The 16,643-nt window shown below is 51.0% G+C and overlaps 3 protein-coding genes across 3 annotated transcripts; 1 reads left to right on the top strand and 2 right to left on the bottom strand.

Annotated features, from left to right (window-relative positions):
- Positions 1-6,013: 6,013 nt before the first annotated feature.
- On the bottom strand, positions 6,014-6,744 carry PV07_10556 (uncharacterized protein; the record flags this gene model as incomplete). The annotated part of the gene is made up of 2 exons (XM_016397894.1): positions 6,014-6,356; positions 6,602-6,744. The coding sequence occupies 2 exons, from the start codon at positions 6,742-6,744 to the stop codon at positions 6,014-6,016; spliced, it is 486 nt and encodes a 161-aa protein (XP_016245085.1).
- Positions 6,745-10,575: 3,831 nt separating this feature from the next.
- PV07_10555 (uncharacterized protein) lies at positions 10,576-13,468 on the bottom strand. Its single transcript, XM_016397893.1, has 4 exons — positions 13,305-13,468; positions 13,151-13,239; positions 11,671-13,095; positions 10,576-11,577 (listed from the first exon to the last, which is right to left on the bottom strand). The coding sequence occupies exons 1-4, from the start codon at positions 13,377-13,379 to the stop codon at positions 10,605-10,607; spliced, it is 2,562 nt and encodes an 853-aa protein (XP_016245084.1). The 5' UTR covers positions 13,380-13,468; the 3' UTR covers positions 10,576-10,604.
- Positions 13,469-13,919: 451 nt separating this feature from the next.
- Positions 13,920-15,205, top strand: PV07_10554 (uncharacterized protein). The gene is made up of 6 exons (XM_016397892.1): positions 13,920-14,052; positions 14,117-14,423; positions 14,499-14,569; positions 14,641-14,785; positions 14,835-15,002; positions 15,056-15,205. The coding sequence occupies exons 1-6, from the start codon at positions 14,029-14,031 to the stop codon at positions 15,076-15,078; spliced, it is 738 nt and encodes a 245-aa protein (XP_016245083.1). The 5' UTR covers positions 13,920-14,028; the 3' UTR covers positions 15,079-15,205.
- Positions 15,206-16,643: the final 1,438 nt, after the last annotated feature.

Genomic DNA, 16,643 nt, shown 5'->3' with positions numbered 1-16,643 from the left:
AAATCACCCTCGAGACCCAGTTATGTCTACTGCGACATGCCGAAGATGCTGGCATCAAGGTTTTCGTGGCATCGACCTGGAACTATGACTGGACTCGGCTGCGCTTCGGAGACCTGGCACACTACGATCCTGACATTGCGTTCAAGCGACACGTTGAGATGACCAGCTCCATCAAGCCAGTGTACTTCCTCACTGGATCGTTTGCCGAGTACACCTATTCACCACTTGTTTTCCCCGTTCTGGACAAAGGCGATGGATCAGGGAAGAATATCGAATACTGGGGCGAGCCCGACCAAATGTATGACTGGACCAGCATGCGCGACGCGGCAGAGTTCACCTTTGAGACTTTGGGACAAGAGAGCGTGAAGCAAGGCGAAGGAGGAATCTTCACGTTCCGCAGTGGACAGATGAGTCTGAGACAGATCGCCGCCGCTTACGAGAAAGTGCACGGTGTCAAGGTTGGCTTGGTCTGTAAAGGATCGGTGGCAGAGCTCGAGGAGATCGCTCTCAAGGCGGAAAGAGAAGGCAACATTCAGAACTATTGGACTTACCTCATCTACTTTGTCCATCTGTTTACATTGAAAAGGATCTGGACGTTGCAAAATCCTGAAGAATGCCCCCAGATCAAGAGAACCACTCTTGAAGAAGTGGCAGCATTCCTGCCTGAAGCCAACATAGGAGAAAAATGATAGACTTGCCGTGGCCAGATATGCACACGAGGCTCAGGGATGGATTTCCAAATCTAAGTCTCTTGCTTTACTCTTCTTCACCATTGATAAATGCCCACTCCACGCTCTATAATTTTGATGTTCGGCCTAGTCATCGTGGTGATAGACATTCTCCTGCTAATGCTTCAGACTATGCTCCCCATTAGCTCGGCCGGGCTGAAGAATTGTGCGCGTGGCTATTTGCAAAGACTGGACCTTTGATCTGAGAACTATCGCTCTGCTGTTGGGATGTTCCTTCTTTCTACCCACCGCAGAATGATGTGAAAGGATCGGCAGAGTCTCGTCCACCGCTCGGACGAACTTGAAGTTCTCAAACTTCTTGGCTGTGGAGGAACAGCGGAAAATGAAATCCTTCCACATTACTCCGGACTTACCCTGCACGTGTGTCATGCCACCATTCCGATCCTCATCGGGTGTGGCTTTGGCGAGTTGGAGCCTTGCCTAACTCGAGCATTCTTAGTTCGACTCTCGTCGGTTCACTGATCATGTAGGCGACACATTGAACTGACCGACTGCTCATTGCCTAACCATCTCCGGCTGGAGTTCGGCAGGAAGGTTTAGATCTCGAATACAATCACCAGCATATCAATCATGGCACCGTTATTTTCTCTTCAGGACTCCTCGGCATGTAAATCGAAGTCTGAAACTTCACGTCGACCTTTCTTCCAACATCGTCTGAATCAAAATGGGTTCCATGGGCGCGGACAAACAATGGGAGGTGCTGATCGTTGGCGGCGGGTTTGGGGGTATGTACCTACTGAACAAGCTGCGCAAGTTCGGCTTCAACGTCCACCTTTACGAAGCAGGAAGTGAATTTGGAGGCACATGGCACTGGAATTGTTACCCTGGAGCTCGCGTCGACTCCATTGTCCCAACCTATCAATTTTCATCAGAAGAGACGTGGGATCAGTGGGAATGGTCTGAAGCCTACCCCAAGCGCGACGAGCTCGACGCATACTTCCGCCACATCGGCAAGCTTTGGAATCTGTACGCGGATGCTAGCTTTCACTGCCGTGTGGTAAGCACACATTGGAATGCCGACGAAAAGATGTGGACGTGCGAGATTTCGAATGAGCAAGACAACACCACCACGATCGTCAAGACTCGCATGGTGCTTTTCTGTGCAGGTCTTGCATCGGTGCCATATAAGCCTCCTTATCAAGGAGTCGACGACTTCGAGGGAACGATATACCATACCTCCAGATGGCCACACGAAGGCGTCGATCTCAAGGGAAAGAGATGTGCTATTCTCGGCACTGGCGCCACTGGAGTTCAAGTAACTCAGGAAATAGGGCCTATCGCATCGCATCTCACGGTGTTCCAACGAACCCCGAACATTGCCCTGCCCATGGACCAAGCGCCGCTACGACATGAGGACAACATCAAGATAAAAAAAGATCTCCCAGACATCATGGAGATGGCCAAGACGACATGGGCAGGCTTCTTGATTTCCTGGAATGAGAAGAATACTTTCGACGTCACACCGGAAGAACGCGAGGCGCTATACGAAGAACTATGGAACAAAGGCGGCTTCAACTTTTGGGTCGGCAACTACAAGGATACGTCCGTCATCTTTGAGGCTTCTGACGCTGCCTACAAGTTCTGGCGAAAGAAGACGGCGCCGTTGATCAAAGACGAATGGAAGAGAGACAAGTTGTGTCCGGAAGTGCCACCCAATCCATTTGGTACCAAGCGCATTTCCCTTTACACGACTTACTATGATATCTTCAACCTTTCTCATGTTGACCTCGTCGACATCAACGAAACTCCGATTGAGTCGTTCACAAAGAAGGGTATCCGATTAGCAAATGGAGATGAACTCGAATTCGATGTCATTATCCTGGCCACAGGCTTTGATACCATCACGGGCGGCCTGACTCATGTCGACATCCGCGGCACCGATCCTTCTTTCACACTGGCCGAAAAGTGGAAGAAGGGCTGCCACACCTATATGGGCATGTGTAGTAACGGATTCCCCAACTTCTTCTTCGTCTTTGGACCACAGTCGCCCGCTCCATTCTCGATTGCACCTAACTGTATCGAGTACCAGGGCAACTGGCTCACGGACATGCTTCGGGACCTACGCCGAGACCACATCACGACGATCGAATGCACCAGGGATGCTGAAGAGGAGTGGAGGGAGCAAATCATTGCAAATGGAGAGAAAGGACTATTCAAATACGCGAAGAGTTGGTGGTTTGGTGCCAACATTCCCGGAAAGGCGAGGGAGTGCTACATCTACATGCAGGGGATGCCGCAATATCGGAAGACATGTGGAGATATCAGGAAGCAGGGTTATCCAGGCTTCGTGTTGAAGTGAGGATCAATCAGATGAGTTGAAGCTTGAACGAATGGTTGACAGGTGTGCAAGAGGTTACAGAGAATGGTTGATAGATATCGTGCGCTTGTACTTGCTGTATCATGTAATGAACAGTATCTTACATCCTGAATCAACCTCATAGAATTGGTCTTTCTCGACGGACCAGAGAGAGCGCGCAGTCAGAGAGCAGTCCATTAGTACCAGGACAACCCAAGCTGCAATGCCAGCAACTCTCCGATCCGCTGTTGGCGGTCACACTCGAAGCCTGCGAGTTCTCATAGTAGCCGATATTCAGAGCAAGGACACAACTTCTGCACAAAACGTCCCCGCCAATATTTTCAAGGGCGTCTCCGAAGGTTCGGCATAGAAGTGCCCGACTTCTGCCGATAAGATTGATCTGAGGCCCCAAATGTTAGGCTGGAACCTTGGCCATTACACCAAGGTCTCCTCCTCTTGCCATACGGCCTTCGCAACGGCGGTGCCCCCGGAGAATGAGACCCAGCACCCTACAGAGCTGGCTGTGTTCCTTGAGATTACCCCAGTACTTCGGCTTCTGCATGGGTTGTCCAGGTAAGTATCCGCACCTGGGTCGATGATCCGCGCATCTGCAATACGGTCCCTTCGCAGGGGATATCTCAAGCCGATTGTTTTGTCGGCCTATAGCCAAACAGTGCCGATGGGTCAAGGTGAGCTTCACATGCAAACGCTTGCTTTTACGGATTGAATGCTCTGGCAAGCTTGTGCATCTGTCTATATTATAGATGTGATTATCTTCCAGGTCGGCCATTTATCTTGATGTAAGTGACGGTCTAATTCGATCAATCTTGCAACTGCCTTGCACCAGATACCTCCGTTTTGAGTTCTGAGAGGCGTTCCCCTTTACCTCCCTTCAAACACCCAGATCGTCAGTATGGGTTCAATTGCTGAGCCCCTCCATTACGACGTGATCATCGTCGGCGGTGGTTTCGGTGGCATATACACCTTGCAGAACTTGAGGAAATTCAAGTTCAACTGCCACATCTTTGAACGTGGCAACGGGCTCGGTGGAGCCTGGCACTGGAACTGCTACCCAGGGGCCCGCGTTGATTCAAATGTCCCAATCTACCAGTTCACCTCCGACGACGTGTGGGACCAGTGGAACTGGTCGGAGCGGTACCCTGGCCAGAAGGAACTGAAGGCCTACTTCAACCATCTCGACAAGACCTGGGACATCAGCAAGGACACGACCTACAACGCCGAGGTCCGTGAAGCTCACTGGGATGCTGAGCTCAGACTCTGGCGCGTCAGTTTCACCGACACCATCAACAATGTCACCACTGGGATAGCCACCGCTCGGTTCCTGGTCTACTGCACCGGCCTCAACGCACAGGCGTGGATGCCTGATTTCAAAGGTGTGGAGAACTATAGAGGCTTTTCATGCCACACTTCCTTCTGGCCCCAGAACGGCCTGGACGTCAAAGGCAAGAGGATGGGTGTCATTGGCACAGGTGCCTCTGGCGTACAGGTTATCCAAGAGCTTGGTCCTCAGGTGGACCACATGACAGTCTTTCAACGAACTCCCAACACAGCATTACCCATGGACCAGGTGACCTATGATAAAGAATTCAACAACACAATCAAGGACAACTTAGAAGACACGTTCACCGCGAGTCGCAAGACCTGGTCAGGATTTCTCTATACGTGGACCGACAAAGAGACAAAAGAAGCCACGGCCGAGGAGAGAGAGGCGTTCTATGAAGAAAAGTGGAAGAAGGGTGGGTTTGAATTTTGGGTCGGCAACTATAAAGACATCGCGCTGGACCAAGAGGCCAACGACCTGGCTTACAATTTTTGGCGGAAGAAGGTCCACGCCAGAGTCAAGGATCCGAAAAAGGCCGAGCTGCTCGCTCCCGAGAAGCAGTGGAACCCATTCGGCACAAGAAGGCCTTGTTTGGAGACGACATTCTACGAAGTGTTCAATCAAGACAACGTCGATCTTGTCGATGTGAGGAGCAATCCGATCCAGGAGATCACGGAAAAGGGAGTCAGACTCGGCGACGGCACGGAGTATGAATTCGATATCCTGGTCTTCGCGACCGGCTTCAATTCTAGTTCCGGAACCATCACTAACATTGACCATCGCGGGACGGACAAGACCTTAACCATCAAGGATCGATGGCAACAGGGCATCTGGACCAACCTCGGCATCGCCAGCTCTGGGTACCCCAACTGCTTCTACATCTATGGTCCGCAGTCGCCATCTGGCCTGGCCAATGCTCCAACCCTGATTGAGCTTCAGGTCAATTGGTTGGTGGACGTCTTGCGCCACATGAGGCGTGATGACCAGACGGTCATTGAAGCAACTCGAGAATCAGAGAAAGCATGGAGAGAGGAAGTCCTTTCCATTGGCAACAGCACCTTGTTTGCAAAGGCAGACGGGTGGTTCTTCGGAGCAAATATCCCAGGCAAGGCGAGAGAGCCGCTGATGTTCATGGCTGGGATGCCATCGTACAGGGAGAAATTGCTTGCTTCCTCTCCTGCCAACGGGTATGCCGGCTTCCATGTGTCATGAAAAAGGATCTTGAGGGCCAGCACTAGACGATGTGAGCGGTAATACCTTTCACTTTGTACGGAGTTGGGTAAAGAGGGTTCGGGTTGTGTGGGGAGCCAGATGCGAAATGAGAGCATGAAACAGATTTGTTTCAACATGCATAGATGGGCGCCATAGTTTACAGGCATATCCTTCGGAAACTCCGGAGGGAGTATCGCATGATATTCGCCAAAGAATTGATCTAGAACAAAGCTCGCATCGGGAAGCTGCCAACTCAGCAACTCGTGAACTGTGTCTGGCTTGAGAATATTCTGGCCGCCACTCAACAAGCCTCCGAGAAGCTTTGCATAGTCTGCAGCGGTAGAATAGAGACCTACGCCGCCACAATCCATGGGGGTTAGGTCAGGCTTGTAATTTGCACCCAACACAACGGATTCACGAGGCCGAGCGCAGAAACCAATACTCGCTCTTGCTGGCTCGAGTTCGTGGTGCTCTGGCTATGTGAAACGTGGTCCTCGTCATGCCCAATGGCTTGAAGATGTTTGACTGCATGTATTCTTCCAAATATAACTGGGTCAGCCACTCCACAACGTAGCCGGCCCAATCAAAGCCGATACCGTAGAGCCAATCTTCACCGGATTGAAGTTTCAATGGTATCTTCAACGATTCAACGGAAAAGGAGTTCGCATTGATCGTCGTGCCGGTCGACTGGCGCCACTTGATGAGAGCTGGATCCCAGACGTCGTATCCGAAACCACTGGTATGGCTTAGGAGAGTGCTATTTACGTGGTATCAGCTTCGTCTTTAATCACTCGAGGGGGTTGAGGACTAACGTAGAGTCACAGGCTTCATCTGGGCCGTGAATATTGGACTTCTATCCTCGTTGAAGCCCTGTAGAACAGCTAAGCCAGCAAGCCCGCACGATCTTAGCCAAATCATCGTCCAAACCCACAAGACCGCGTCAACCATTTGCATTGCGGCTATGGATGTAACAAGCTTCGTCATCGAAGCGATCAAACAGACTGTGTCTTGGATGAAGGGCTCATGGGAGTCAAATGTGCAACAGTCAGCTCCAAAGCTGTAGGACTCTTGGTTTGCGGCCTCAGATGAACTGCTTGTTTCATCCTACTTTCGGACGACGAAAGCGGCGCCTGGAAGTTTGCCATCTTGTGGTGACTTTGAGACATATTTCTCCAGTATCGCCGGGATGGCAGAGAGATAAAACTTAATTTCTAGCATATCGGGCTTCATCGAGGTGACAAACAGTAGTGATATATGACGAAGTATCGATATAAGACGTGGTAGAGGTAGATTACGCAGTCGTCAGAGGTCTGCATTTTGAGGAAACAGAGGACCTGTGCTGCCCCTGACGAGTAGTTCATGGTAGTTGCCGTCTGCACAATCAGCCATTTTTGGGGAAAGGAGTCAGTCTGGGCTTGTGAATTTTCATGAACAGCTTGATATTGCAGACCGTGGCATAAATTGAGCCGATCTCACCATTGCCAGGCGTTGAGACGCGTGCCTTTGCATTGGAATCCATGAATCAACTGCGGAGGCTCTGACAATAGATGGGCTGCGCGAATGCTGTGTTCGACTTTGTCATATACTCTTCCACTCACTCTTCACATCGGCAAGGGAGAGTTTCTTACAATATCTGGCATTGGTCACTATTACCGATCCGTCTTGGAGCCTCGGCTCCCCAAGAGCTACCAAGTAATACCTACTCAACCCCAGGCTCCCCATGACCCCTAGAACCTTCCCTTGATGATTGGATTTGGCCTGAATTCATCTGGATTTCTCAGAAATCCAAACCCTTATGTTCTTTGCAGGATTGAAGGACGTCCACCCCAGATTTCATCAGAAATCTGACTATTGATTGATACCGCCGAAGTTAACCTCGCATACATCATCCTCTTCAAGATGGAACCACGAAAACGAGGCCGTCCCAGGGTGGACGCCAGGCTGGACAACTGGTCCGAGGTGCGGGATAAACGAGAACGTAGAAGGATACAAGATCGACTGGCTCAACACGTGAGGCGTAAGTCAGCCTATTCCCTCCATCCTTGAACAAGACTAGCTGGAAGACTGATCGTACGGCTAGGCACTTGTCTTCTGTCTCAGAATGCCAGAGCCGTTTCACGTACCAGCGAAAGCCTCGATTCTTTTGACAGCAATGAGCATCATGTCCTCACCGTCTCGCGTCGTGCGGCACCCCCGATGAGGGAATTCTTGGACCTGCTGTCATCGCCAGGTGATACCCTGGAGACATCCTCTGAGGACTCTTGTGCCGAGTTGCGACGGGCGACGTGGGATCCACACTCGTGGCGACTGGAGCCGTCATTTTCTCGCAAATGGGGATACCTTTTCAATTAACCTCCGTGCAAAAGTTCTTTTGCAAACCGTTGTTTCATAGCCGCGAAGTGGTACAGCATCTTGATCATCTCCACAGAACTTCCATATAAACGTCACGCTGTGCACGGGCTTGAACGTTGGTCCGGCCAGTCGACCGCGCCCAGGGTTTTGTCAGATTTTGTCAGAAACTCCATGCGCCGAAACGGACTTTTTCGTTATGTTCGAAGTTATGCGATCTTGAATTCACGATGACCTCGTCCCCTTTTTATGCTGGAAAGCACATAAATTTTCTGCAAGAGAGACTATCTCAGTTCTGGCAAGATTTCGACAGTCTACGAAGTCTGAGAACTCTGAAGATGGAAAATGTCAGAAAGTTTACTGAAACTGATCTCGTTTAGCGACTCCGTGGTCGTCTTCAGTTCACCCACAATTCAACCCCAGGCTGCACCTCCAACAACCTCTATTGGCTTCAGTCGCACCCGGGGAAGAGACATGGAGACCCCATAGTATAATATAAGAGCTTGGGACAAGTAATCCATGTATTACTTTACGGTGTTGAAGAAGCATCTGCGAATCCCTCTCTGGACGATTAAGCTTGAGTATCGCAACAGGAGGAATAACAATGGTGACCACGACAGTGTCTGCACACCCTCTGAAGCTTGACTTTTGGTCTCACGGGAAATACATCTTTATATGCACCGTGGCTATGCTGTCGTCGTTCCAACACGGTAAAGCTTGCAAACCCACGGGAACCCACGTTGACAAGCTGACGTTCCCGTTGAAGGACTCGACTACGCACTGGTGGGCGGCTTTCTGTCGTAAGACCCGCGACCGGTACAGAGGAGGAAACGACTGACGAGCAGTAGAACGCCCGGCTTCCTCGAAGTCTTTGGCTAGTACGCCCCGCACTTGAAAAGATGGAACATTGATGTCCGTGCAAACACATTCGGCGTTTGAGGCAGTCGGCTAAGCGTTGTTTTTGCTGCACGTCGTTCAGCAACTCATCTCGTCCATTATGACGGTCGAAACCTTTGTATCTCCCCTCCTTGTCGGCCCTTTTAGCAGCAGGTTCGGGCGCAAACCTGGCCCATGGGTAGCCATACTTCTCATCTATGCAGCCGCAGCCATCCAAATCGGCACGACGAGCAAAGAGGTCCTATATTTTGCTCGGTTTCTGATGGGTAAGCCATGTTCCCAGTTTCCAGCAATGAGAGACCACCCTTACTCACCTAATAAAGGCTTTTCCATCGGCTGGCTAATCACCTTCGCGCGGCTCTACGCCCACGAGACGGCCCCTGCACATCTCCGCGGCATCGCTCTGGCATCGTACCAAATTCTCTTATCGATGGGCGGGATCGTTGGGTATGCGGTCGACTACGGCACGCGAACGATGCTCAGCCGGCGTGCATATAAGATTCCGCTGGCAATCTTCTTCGTCGTCCCCACAATTCAAGCTATACTGCTCTTCTTCGTTGCTCCGGAATCACCTCGCTGGTTGGTGGTCATGAACAGAGAGCGCGAGGCAGAAGCCGCGCTGCGCAGGTTGCGAACTCACAAGATCAGTGAGCTTGAACTCCAGACCGAGTTGAACGAAATCCGCCAGTCTACGAGAGAACAGATTCAGCATAGTAAGAACGCATTGTTCCGGGAGATTTGGCGTGGCACTAACCTCCGACGTACTCTCCTCTCGATATCTGTTGTGTCTTTCCATGCAGCTAACGGGTTTGTCTCGCCCTGTGTTGACATTTTACCTACAGCTATAAGTACTTCGCTAACAAGTCTATCTCAACAGATCGAGCTGTATTAACATCTACACGGTCTACTTCTTGGAGTTTTCCGGCGTTGACAATCCCCTGGCTTACAGCATCTTGGTCGAGGCGGTCGGCTTGATTGTTGTACTACTCAGCCTACTCTTCGTTCGAAGAATTGGCTGTCACACACTTATGCTCGCGGGCACGATAGGCTGTGGTCTCTGCCAACTCATTCTAGCCATAGTGTGGACGGTCGAACCAAACACCAAGTCGTTGCCCAAGGTTGTGGTCGCTTTTATCTGTTTGTTCGAGCTATTCTTCGTGGCATACTGTAAGTTGTTTTGCCCTTTACAGCCTTTCACTTTCGAATTAACCCATTTCGTTCCTAGCGCCTACGCCTGGCTATTAGGCGGCGAATACGCCAACAACCAGCTTCGAGCATTCACCTTCGGCCCTGCTGCGGCTATCAACTTCCTAGGAAACTGGGCGGGGACATTCTCGGCGCCTTATTTCATTAATCCTGCCAGTTTCGACTGGGGTCCAAAGTATGGCTACATCTGGTTCGGGTCGAATATGGTCTGTGCCATGTTGACGTGGCTCTTCTTACCGGAGACCAAAGATCGAACTCTGGAGGAAATCCATGAGATGATCGAGGCGAGATTGCCGGCTCGAAAGTTTGAAGGGTATGTGTGTGTTGGGGTGGAGACCGCTGCTGCGCAGGCTCTGGGCACGCAGTTGGGGGAGCGGAAGAACATTGAGGAAACCACGCATGCAGAAGAGGTGGAAAATTCAACACCGAAAAAAAGAACGTGGAACATTCGAGACTGAAAAGTAGCAGAGCAGGCCAACGTTTTGAGACTTATGTTCTTAGTGACTCCATTACAATAGTCCCGTGTCTTCAAATTCCTCAGAGAGCCTTGCAGCTATCCAAAGTGTCTTACGCCTGGAAGAAGCTTCGAATGAGGGTCGAGTGCATCGAGGAAACGCGAATTTGGAAGAAACAAGTCAAGGAAATCGTTGCCAATCATGTTGTGGCCTTGAAAATCGAACAGCGGCGGCGTTTGTGAGTAGTCCGGCGGTAAATTTGGGACTGTCGTGCCAAGGTCCAGAACTGGATCTGCTATGTTCATCATCGACCCAAATCGGTCACCAGGAGACGTTCCAGAAGGTCGACCGTCAAGGACGTTGAGCGAGGACGGAGATGTAGGTTTCTGCCCAATGTCACGAAACTGATTCAGTGATGGATTGCTGGGGGAGGGCATGTTCTGGGTCAGACTAGAGTGAGGGAGTACTGTAATGGTGGCGGCGGGATCATCTTGTCCCATGGAGAGACGAGGTCGTTTCCTCGTAGGGCCTGCGTCAAAGGATGAGGATGGTGGAGATTTTGTGCCTCGATCAGCAGTCGTCGACAACGCGGTTGCGTTATACCCTTGAGTATATGGTGGTGCTGGCAGCTCTGCAAAGTCGAGTCCAAGTTGTTCCATCTCGTGCTTGATGACACGGCACATTATCTGCGCCGGGTAGCAAATGTGAGACATTTCTCGCAGCTGCTCCATCAGCCAGTACAGATGCTGTAAGCCCAGGATCCGCTTCTCCCTCTCGGTGCTGGCTTTGGTACTGCACATCAGAGCCAAGAACGCAGTGCCGGCTTGTTGAAGAGCGAACACGTTTGTTTGGCACGTGCCGAATTTTTGACGGTAGCTCGTGAAGCCACGGACGATGTTCATCGCGGCCTTCATCGTAATGGATCGGGCCATGTCGCGCATCCAATTGGATTCGCTGGTCTCGGAGGATTTCTCTGCGGCGCCAGGTGACTTGGCAGGCTCTACTCCTACGGCGTCCTCGTACCTCCCGTAAGGACCATAGAGAACGAGTTGAGACACGTGGTACTGTTGACTGTACGAAGTGTTAGACGTGGACAGAGTAACATTGGCTGCGTGGACCCAGGGGCGGACAGCGAAGGGAGATTTCCAAACCAGGATGACTTACTGAATCAAGAAGAACGCCCGTGGTGCGTCTTGGACATTTTCCGGAGTCCAGGTCAGCCGTGGAGGCAGCGAGCTGTACCAAGATTTCAACTTGTTGTCCAACATGGCAACGTCGACCAACCTGCCCTCATCTCCGACCGCGTCAGGACTGAGCATTGGTTGTGCCAGTCCCTGAATTTTAGAACTGAGCTCCGAAAGTTCCAGTAAGGCATCGAGTATCTGTTCGATGAGGAAGTCTTCTGACGAAGTGGACTCACTGGCAATAGCATGTGGTGGACGAAGTGCAGACTCGCCGGAATTCGAGCTGCGGGTGTTTAAGCAAGGGCTCGCCACGTCAGCGAGTTTGATATTGGTTGGTCTTCCCAGGTGCAAAGCCCAGGCCTGGTCGTATATTATGCACGAACGTAATACATCCTTCCGAAACTTCGTTTTCGACTCGGGCAAATTCAGGCTTGAACAATCTATGTTGAGCCCGAATTGGAAGGCGAGGTGACATGAGATGGTGATGTACAAAGCGGCCGAGTCGTCCCGACCACACGCACATTCGAGGTCGCTCAAGATCAACATGGCCTGGATAGTCGTGAGCCCTCCAGGATCGTTGAGCTCGCGATCCAACATGTATTTCGCTTCGCGCCAGAAGACACTCTGCTTGTCCTCGGCTGTGATTTGTTGCATTCCAGGCCGGGTCTTGTCCGCGTAGTGAAAACCCATAGCCAAGCATACGAGGTGAAGCAGTCCTGAATAGTATGTGGTACCCCCACTGCTCTGGTCGCCTTTGAACTTAACTTGGTCCACAACGCGCAGCGTGTTATTGTATTGGTTCCAAAAAAGATCCATCAGATAACTCTCCAGGTCTGCGGGAATATCGGCGAGGATGCGGTAGGACTGCTTGTCTAAATGCGTGGACTCGAGGGCAGCGTGGTCCTTGATAAAGATCTTGTAGGAAGTGGATGCGCTGAGATAGCTGACGCGACCTGTTCTCTTGTCGTAGATAAGTCGGTCGTTTCCATAGATCAGATTCCATACTGTGCTCTTCCTATTGCTTAACCTCGGAGGATTGGAAGCACTTCGTGGACGAACCGTATTGTTAGGTTTGGAGAGGTTAAGCCCACTTGTGCTGCCCGGTGACCTATGCGATATCAACACTGCGTCTGCTGATGCAGGTGACTCGTGAGCATGGTTGTCTGAGAAGATTAACGGCCATGCATTTGGCGAGCGCGCAGTGTCAGAATGATTTTCCGAGGTTGCTGCCTCCAAGGGTGGTACTTCTGATGAAGAATGCGTGGGGCGTGCGTATTGCAGAGATGGCTGCGTTCGAGTGACCTTTTGAGGAAGCTGAGGAGGTTCCAAACCGGCTTCTCGTATCCGGTGCTCAAGGGATTCGATGTTTTCAAGCAGCGAGTTCAGATACACCTTGGATTTGGGCCTCCAATCGTCAGGGGCACCATCCACATGGCTGGAGCAAATTGGGGGGTATCTACCTCTTCCTCTCGTCAGACCTCTGAAAGGTGCACTCATGGCCCTTGCTCCGACAGTAGTTGCAGGACGTTTGACCAGCATCCGTAGTGCACTGGATCACGATACCCGTCAGCCCCAATGAGCAAAGCAACAATCTGGCAGCCACGGTTAACCCACCTTTGTGCGTCGATTGCGACAGGCACTACAGGCAGCAGAGACCCGAGCATGAGCACCAGCACTGCGGTTACTCATGTTGCAGGCAAGGGTGGGTCGAGAAGCAATACAGAAGGGAATCTCAGGGCCGCGAGAGAGCGTTGGCTATCTTCAGGCGAGCGACACTTATCTTCCGGTGTTCAAAGGAGGTCGGCGTGAGAAGTGAGCAGGACAGGCGGAAAAGAGATTCGCCTAGGCACTTGCGGGGGCGCCGAGGAGCTGGATGTGGGATACCCCTCACCTGACACTCCCACATTTTTAGGGTAGCTTAGGTAAGGGCCAGGGGCCGAGGGGGCGCGCCATTAAAGAAATACCGAGTAATCTAAGCGGAACTGACCTTCCGCCGCAGTGGCACTCCATACCACCGCTGGGTAGCTATTTAGGAAGCTTGAGGAGCTATGCAAGCGCATCCAGACCCTGAAGGCTAGCCTAAGGCGAACCTTGATCAAAGCGACCCGTACACGGTGCTCAATTACGATACTTCAAGCTGGATGTTTGGTATGACAACCCGAGGTGAGGCTCTCCACCCTTTAAATCTTGGAGCTCCAATTGCAGTCGAATCTTTGTCTTATGGTGGAATACGAGGCGGAAGGCTGACGACTTGAGCCTCTGCGGGCTTGGAACTCTACTTTATTGCATCAAGACCTAGTGGGAGTAGGTTGCAGTCTTCAGAGATCAGTCGCAGATAATGGCTTCCTTGCAAGGAAAAGTAGTGAGTGCAATAATCCACCCATCATCGTTCCAAAAAAAGGCCCGCCACTGAACTCGCACTGTAGATCGCTGTCACCGGCGCGGCCAGTGGGATTGGTCTTGCCACAGCACAAGTCCTGGCCACACGAGGTGCGATTGTGGCCTTGGGAGATATCAACAAAGATGCGGTGGAATCTGCTGCGGCGTCCCTCCCCGGTGACAAGCATATCGCTTCCAAGGTGGATGTGACTTCAAATGAACAGGTCGAGGGGTGGATCAAGGACATTGTACAGCGGTTTGGAAAGCTCGATGGCGCCGCCAATGTTGCAGGCCTGGCGTTGAAGTCCGCTCCGTTCATCGAGACGACTGAGGACCACTGGGATTTGATCATGAGTTGGGCTACCCTTCCTCTTGAATTCTTTCTTTCCTTTGCAGTATTCACCAAATACTAACAACAAACTTGACCAGACATCAACGCAAAAGGCGTCTTCCTGTGCATGCGAGCACAACTGAAAAACATGACGGAAGGAGCATCAATTGTGAGAAACTTCCACAAAACCCAGCTGTGTGTTTGACGTCCTCTAATCAAATTCCTTCTTTTCCCACGCAGGTCAATGTTGCCAGTGTTGGTGGTTTGAGCGGAGGCAGTGGAGCTTGCGCCTATGTGGCTTCAAAGCATGCGGTCGTTGGCTTGACGAAAACTGCCGCTCGAGAGGTGGGCCCTAAGAACATCAGAGTCAATGCCATTGCCCCAGGTGAGATACCGCGGATCCTGCGAAACTGTCATTAATCCCTGCCATCTAGGAATTATCCAAACACCGTTGGTGGAAGGCCTCCAAAAAGCCTCAGGCCAAAGACTAGGGACAAACCAGCAAGCTTTGGACAGGCAAGCAGATCCACATGAGCCTGCTAACATCATTGCCTTCCTCCTGAGCGATGATGCATCGTTTGTGACCGGATCAGTCTACAGAGGTACACTGCCAAATTTCATTCCTACATGATCGAGGCTGACTTTCTTGCCTCAGTTGATGGAGGTTGGCTTTCTTGAAGTCAAGAGGGACTGAATATGCGAGAACTTCTGGCACAAACAAATCAAACTCGCTGAACTTGACCGCTGAGGTGAGTTTGAATAAATAGGAGTGGTGCAACAGGTACAGATAGAAGGAATAGACGCGAACTTGAAGGTACAAAATCCATGTCTCCTATCTGCCTCGTTCGATGAGAACTTGTACCACATACAGATAGCAGCACATATCTCTCAAATGCACACCAGTCGAGAGGAGTGACTGTGCACCTCGTTGAAGTCTTGTGATCTAATTCACTTGCGATGTCTCGTCCAGAAAGTGTCTCCAAGCCTCACCTGGCTCCGGCTTCTCCGTGCCACACCGTGACCTTTACTTGACGCCTACGATTTGGAACTCATGCATATGACAAAGCTTCAGATCATGGCGCCTTTTCGCCACATTGAGGTGCAATCCCGCAGCGCTGAACATGAGGATTGGGGTCTCAAAACACAGCCACCCACACGCAAGGCAGCTGTGAAGTTGCCAAGGCTCGCCAGGCCATTTACCGGACAGCCACCAAAAGAGATTCAAGTAGAGACAAGTGCGAGCATCATGGAGCGGACTCTTGATTGCTTCAAACACTGCTCTCAGTGCTCGAAGTCGTGTTCCCATGGAGAACAACGACGCTGTAACACCAACAAGATCAGGACGATACGTCTACCAACCTCTCCCCAAAGACGCGGACCAGCCCGGCTGCTTCCGAGTCCTCACACTGCTTCCTGGAAAACACGAGCAGCGACTGGAATGCGAAATACACCATCGAAAGCTCGACCAGTCTCTCGGTCTTTGCACTCATCTAATACATCAAGAACAAGGGTGATGAGTAAGGGTTCCTCTAAGGCTTCGTCAAGGACAGTCAATCCGCGATAGCATCTATACGATATAGGTCTCTTTATAGGGACTCGACAAATGTCTAGGGCTAGTATCTATAGTTAAAAGCAGACGAAAAATAATGGTTTATTTATTTTAAGATCAAAATTAACTTATAGGTAACTAGTGTAATGGGAAAGGTTTGAAGAGGACCTGAGATGCAAGGCGGACGAACAAGGTGATTGGTCGACTTTTGGCTGTACAGTGTACAGGCAAACGTTGCCACTCTCTGATTGGTCAGTTTGAGGGTACCACTTTAGCTTGGTGGTCTTTCCTTTGTTATTCTTTTTTCTCAGATAGACAACAACACAATCAATCAACTGCTTGACAAGATGTGAACGTGCCTGTTACCTACCGCCGTACGAGTTGGCGCCTATGGCTAGAAGCCTCGCCCCAGTTCACTTGTTATTGTTACTTCTACCCTATACTATCTTTATCCTTTAGCTAACTAGAAACTTTAATCGGCAAGATCTCCACCTATCAGCTCTAGCGTTAGTCATTTTCCCACATAAATAAAACCCTACTAATTTTAGGGATTTCGGGCTTAGAAATCATCTAGAAACGACTATTAAGGCGGAGGTTAGCTGTCACGGCCTGCCAGGCCTTCCCTGGGACTAGTTAAGCTATCCTAGGAAGCGCTAAGTGTGATGGGTTGAACCCAGGAGAAGGCTCGGTTCTG

Source organism: Cladophialophora immunda, assembly GCF_000835495.1.
Source record: "Cladophialophora immunda strain CBS 83496 unplaced genomic scaffold supercont1.6, whole genome shotgun sequence".
Classification (NCBI taxonomy): domain Eukaryota; kingdom Fungi; phylum Ascomycota; class Eurotiomycetes; order Chaetothyriales; family Herpotrichiellaceae; genus Cladophialophora; species Cladophialophora immunda.
The sequence above is the reverse complement of the archived record's forward strand: the minus strand, read 5'-3'. Positions and strand labels throughout refer to the sequence as shown.

Bases quoted from the DNA above. Each gene is read 5' to 3' on its own strand.
- PV07_10555 (XM_016397893.1), bottom strand. From the start codon at position 13,379: ATGAGTAACCGCAGTGCTGGTGCTCATGCTCGGGTCTCTGCTGCCTGT. The intron at 13,096-13,150 runs GTAGATACCCCC...TGACGATTGGAG, and splicing joins AGGTCTGACGAGAGGAAGAG to GCCCAAATCCAAGGTGTATC. The intron at 11,578-11,670 runs GTAAGTCATCCT...CACTTCGTACAG, and splicing joins CGGGCGTTCTTCTTGATTCA to TCAACAGTACCACGTGTCTC.
- PV07_10554 (XM_016397892.1), top strand. From the start codon at position 14,029: ATGGCTTCCTTGCAAGGAAAAGTA. The intron at 14,053-14,116 runs GTGAGTGCAATA...CTCGCACTGTAG, and splicing joins CTTCCTTGCAAGGAAAAGTA to ATCGCTGTCACCGGCGCGGC. The intron at 14,424-14,498 runs GTTGGGCTACCC...AAACTTGACCAG, and splicing joins CCACTGGGATTTGATCATGA to ACATCAACGCAAAAGGCGTC.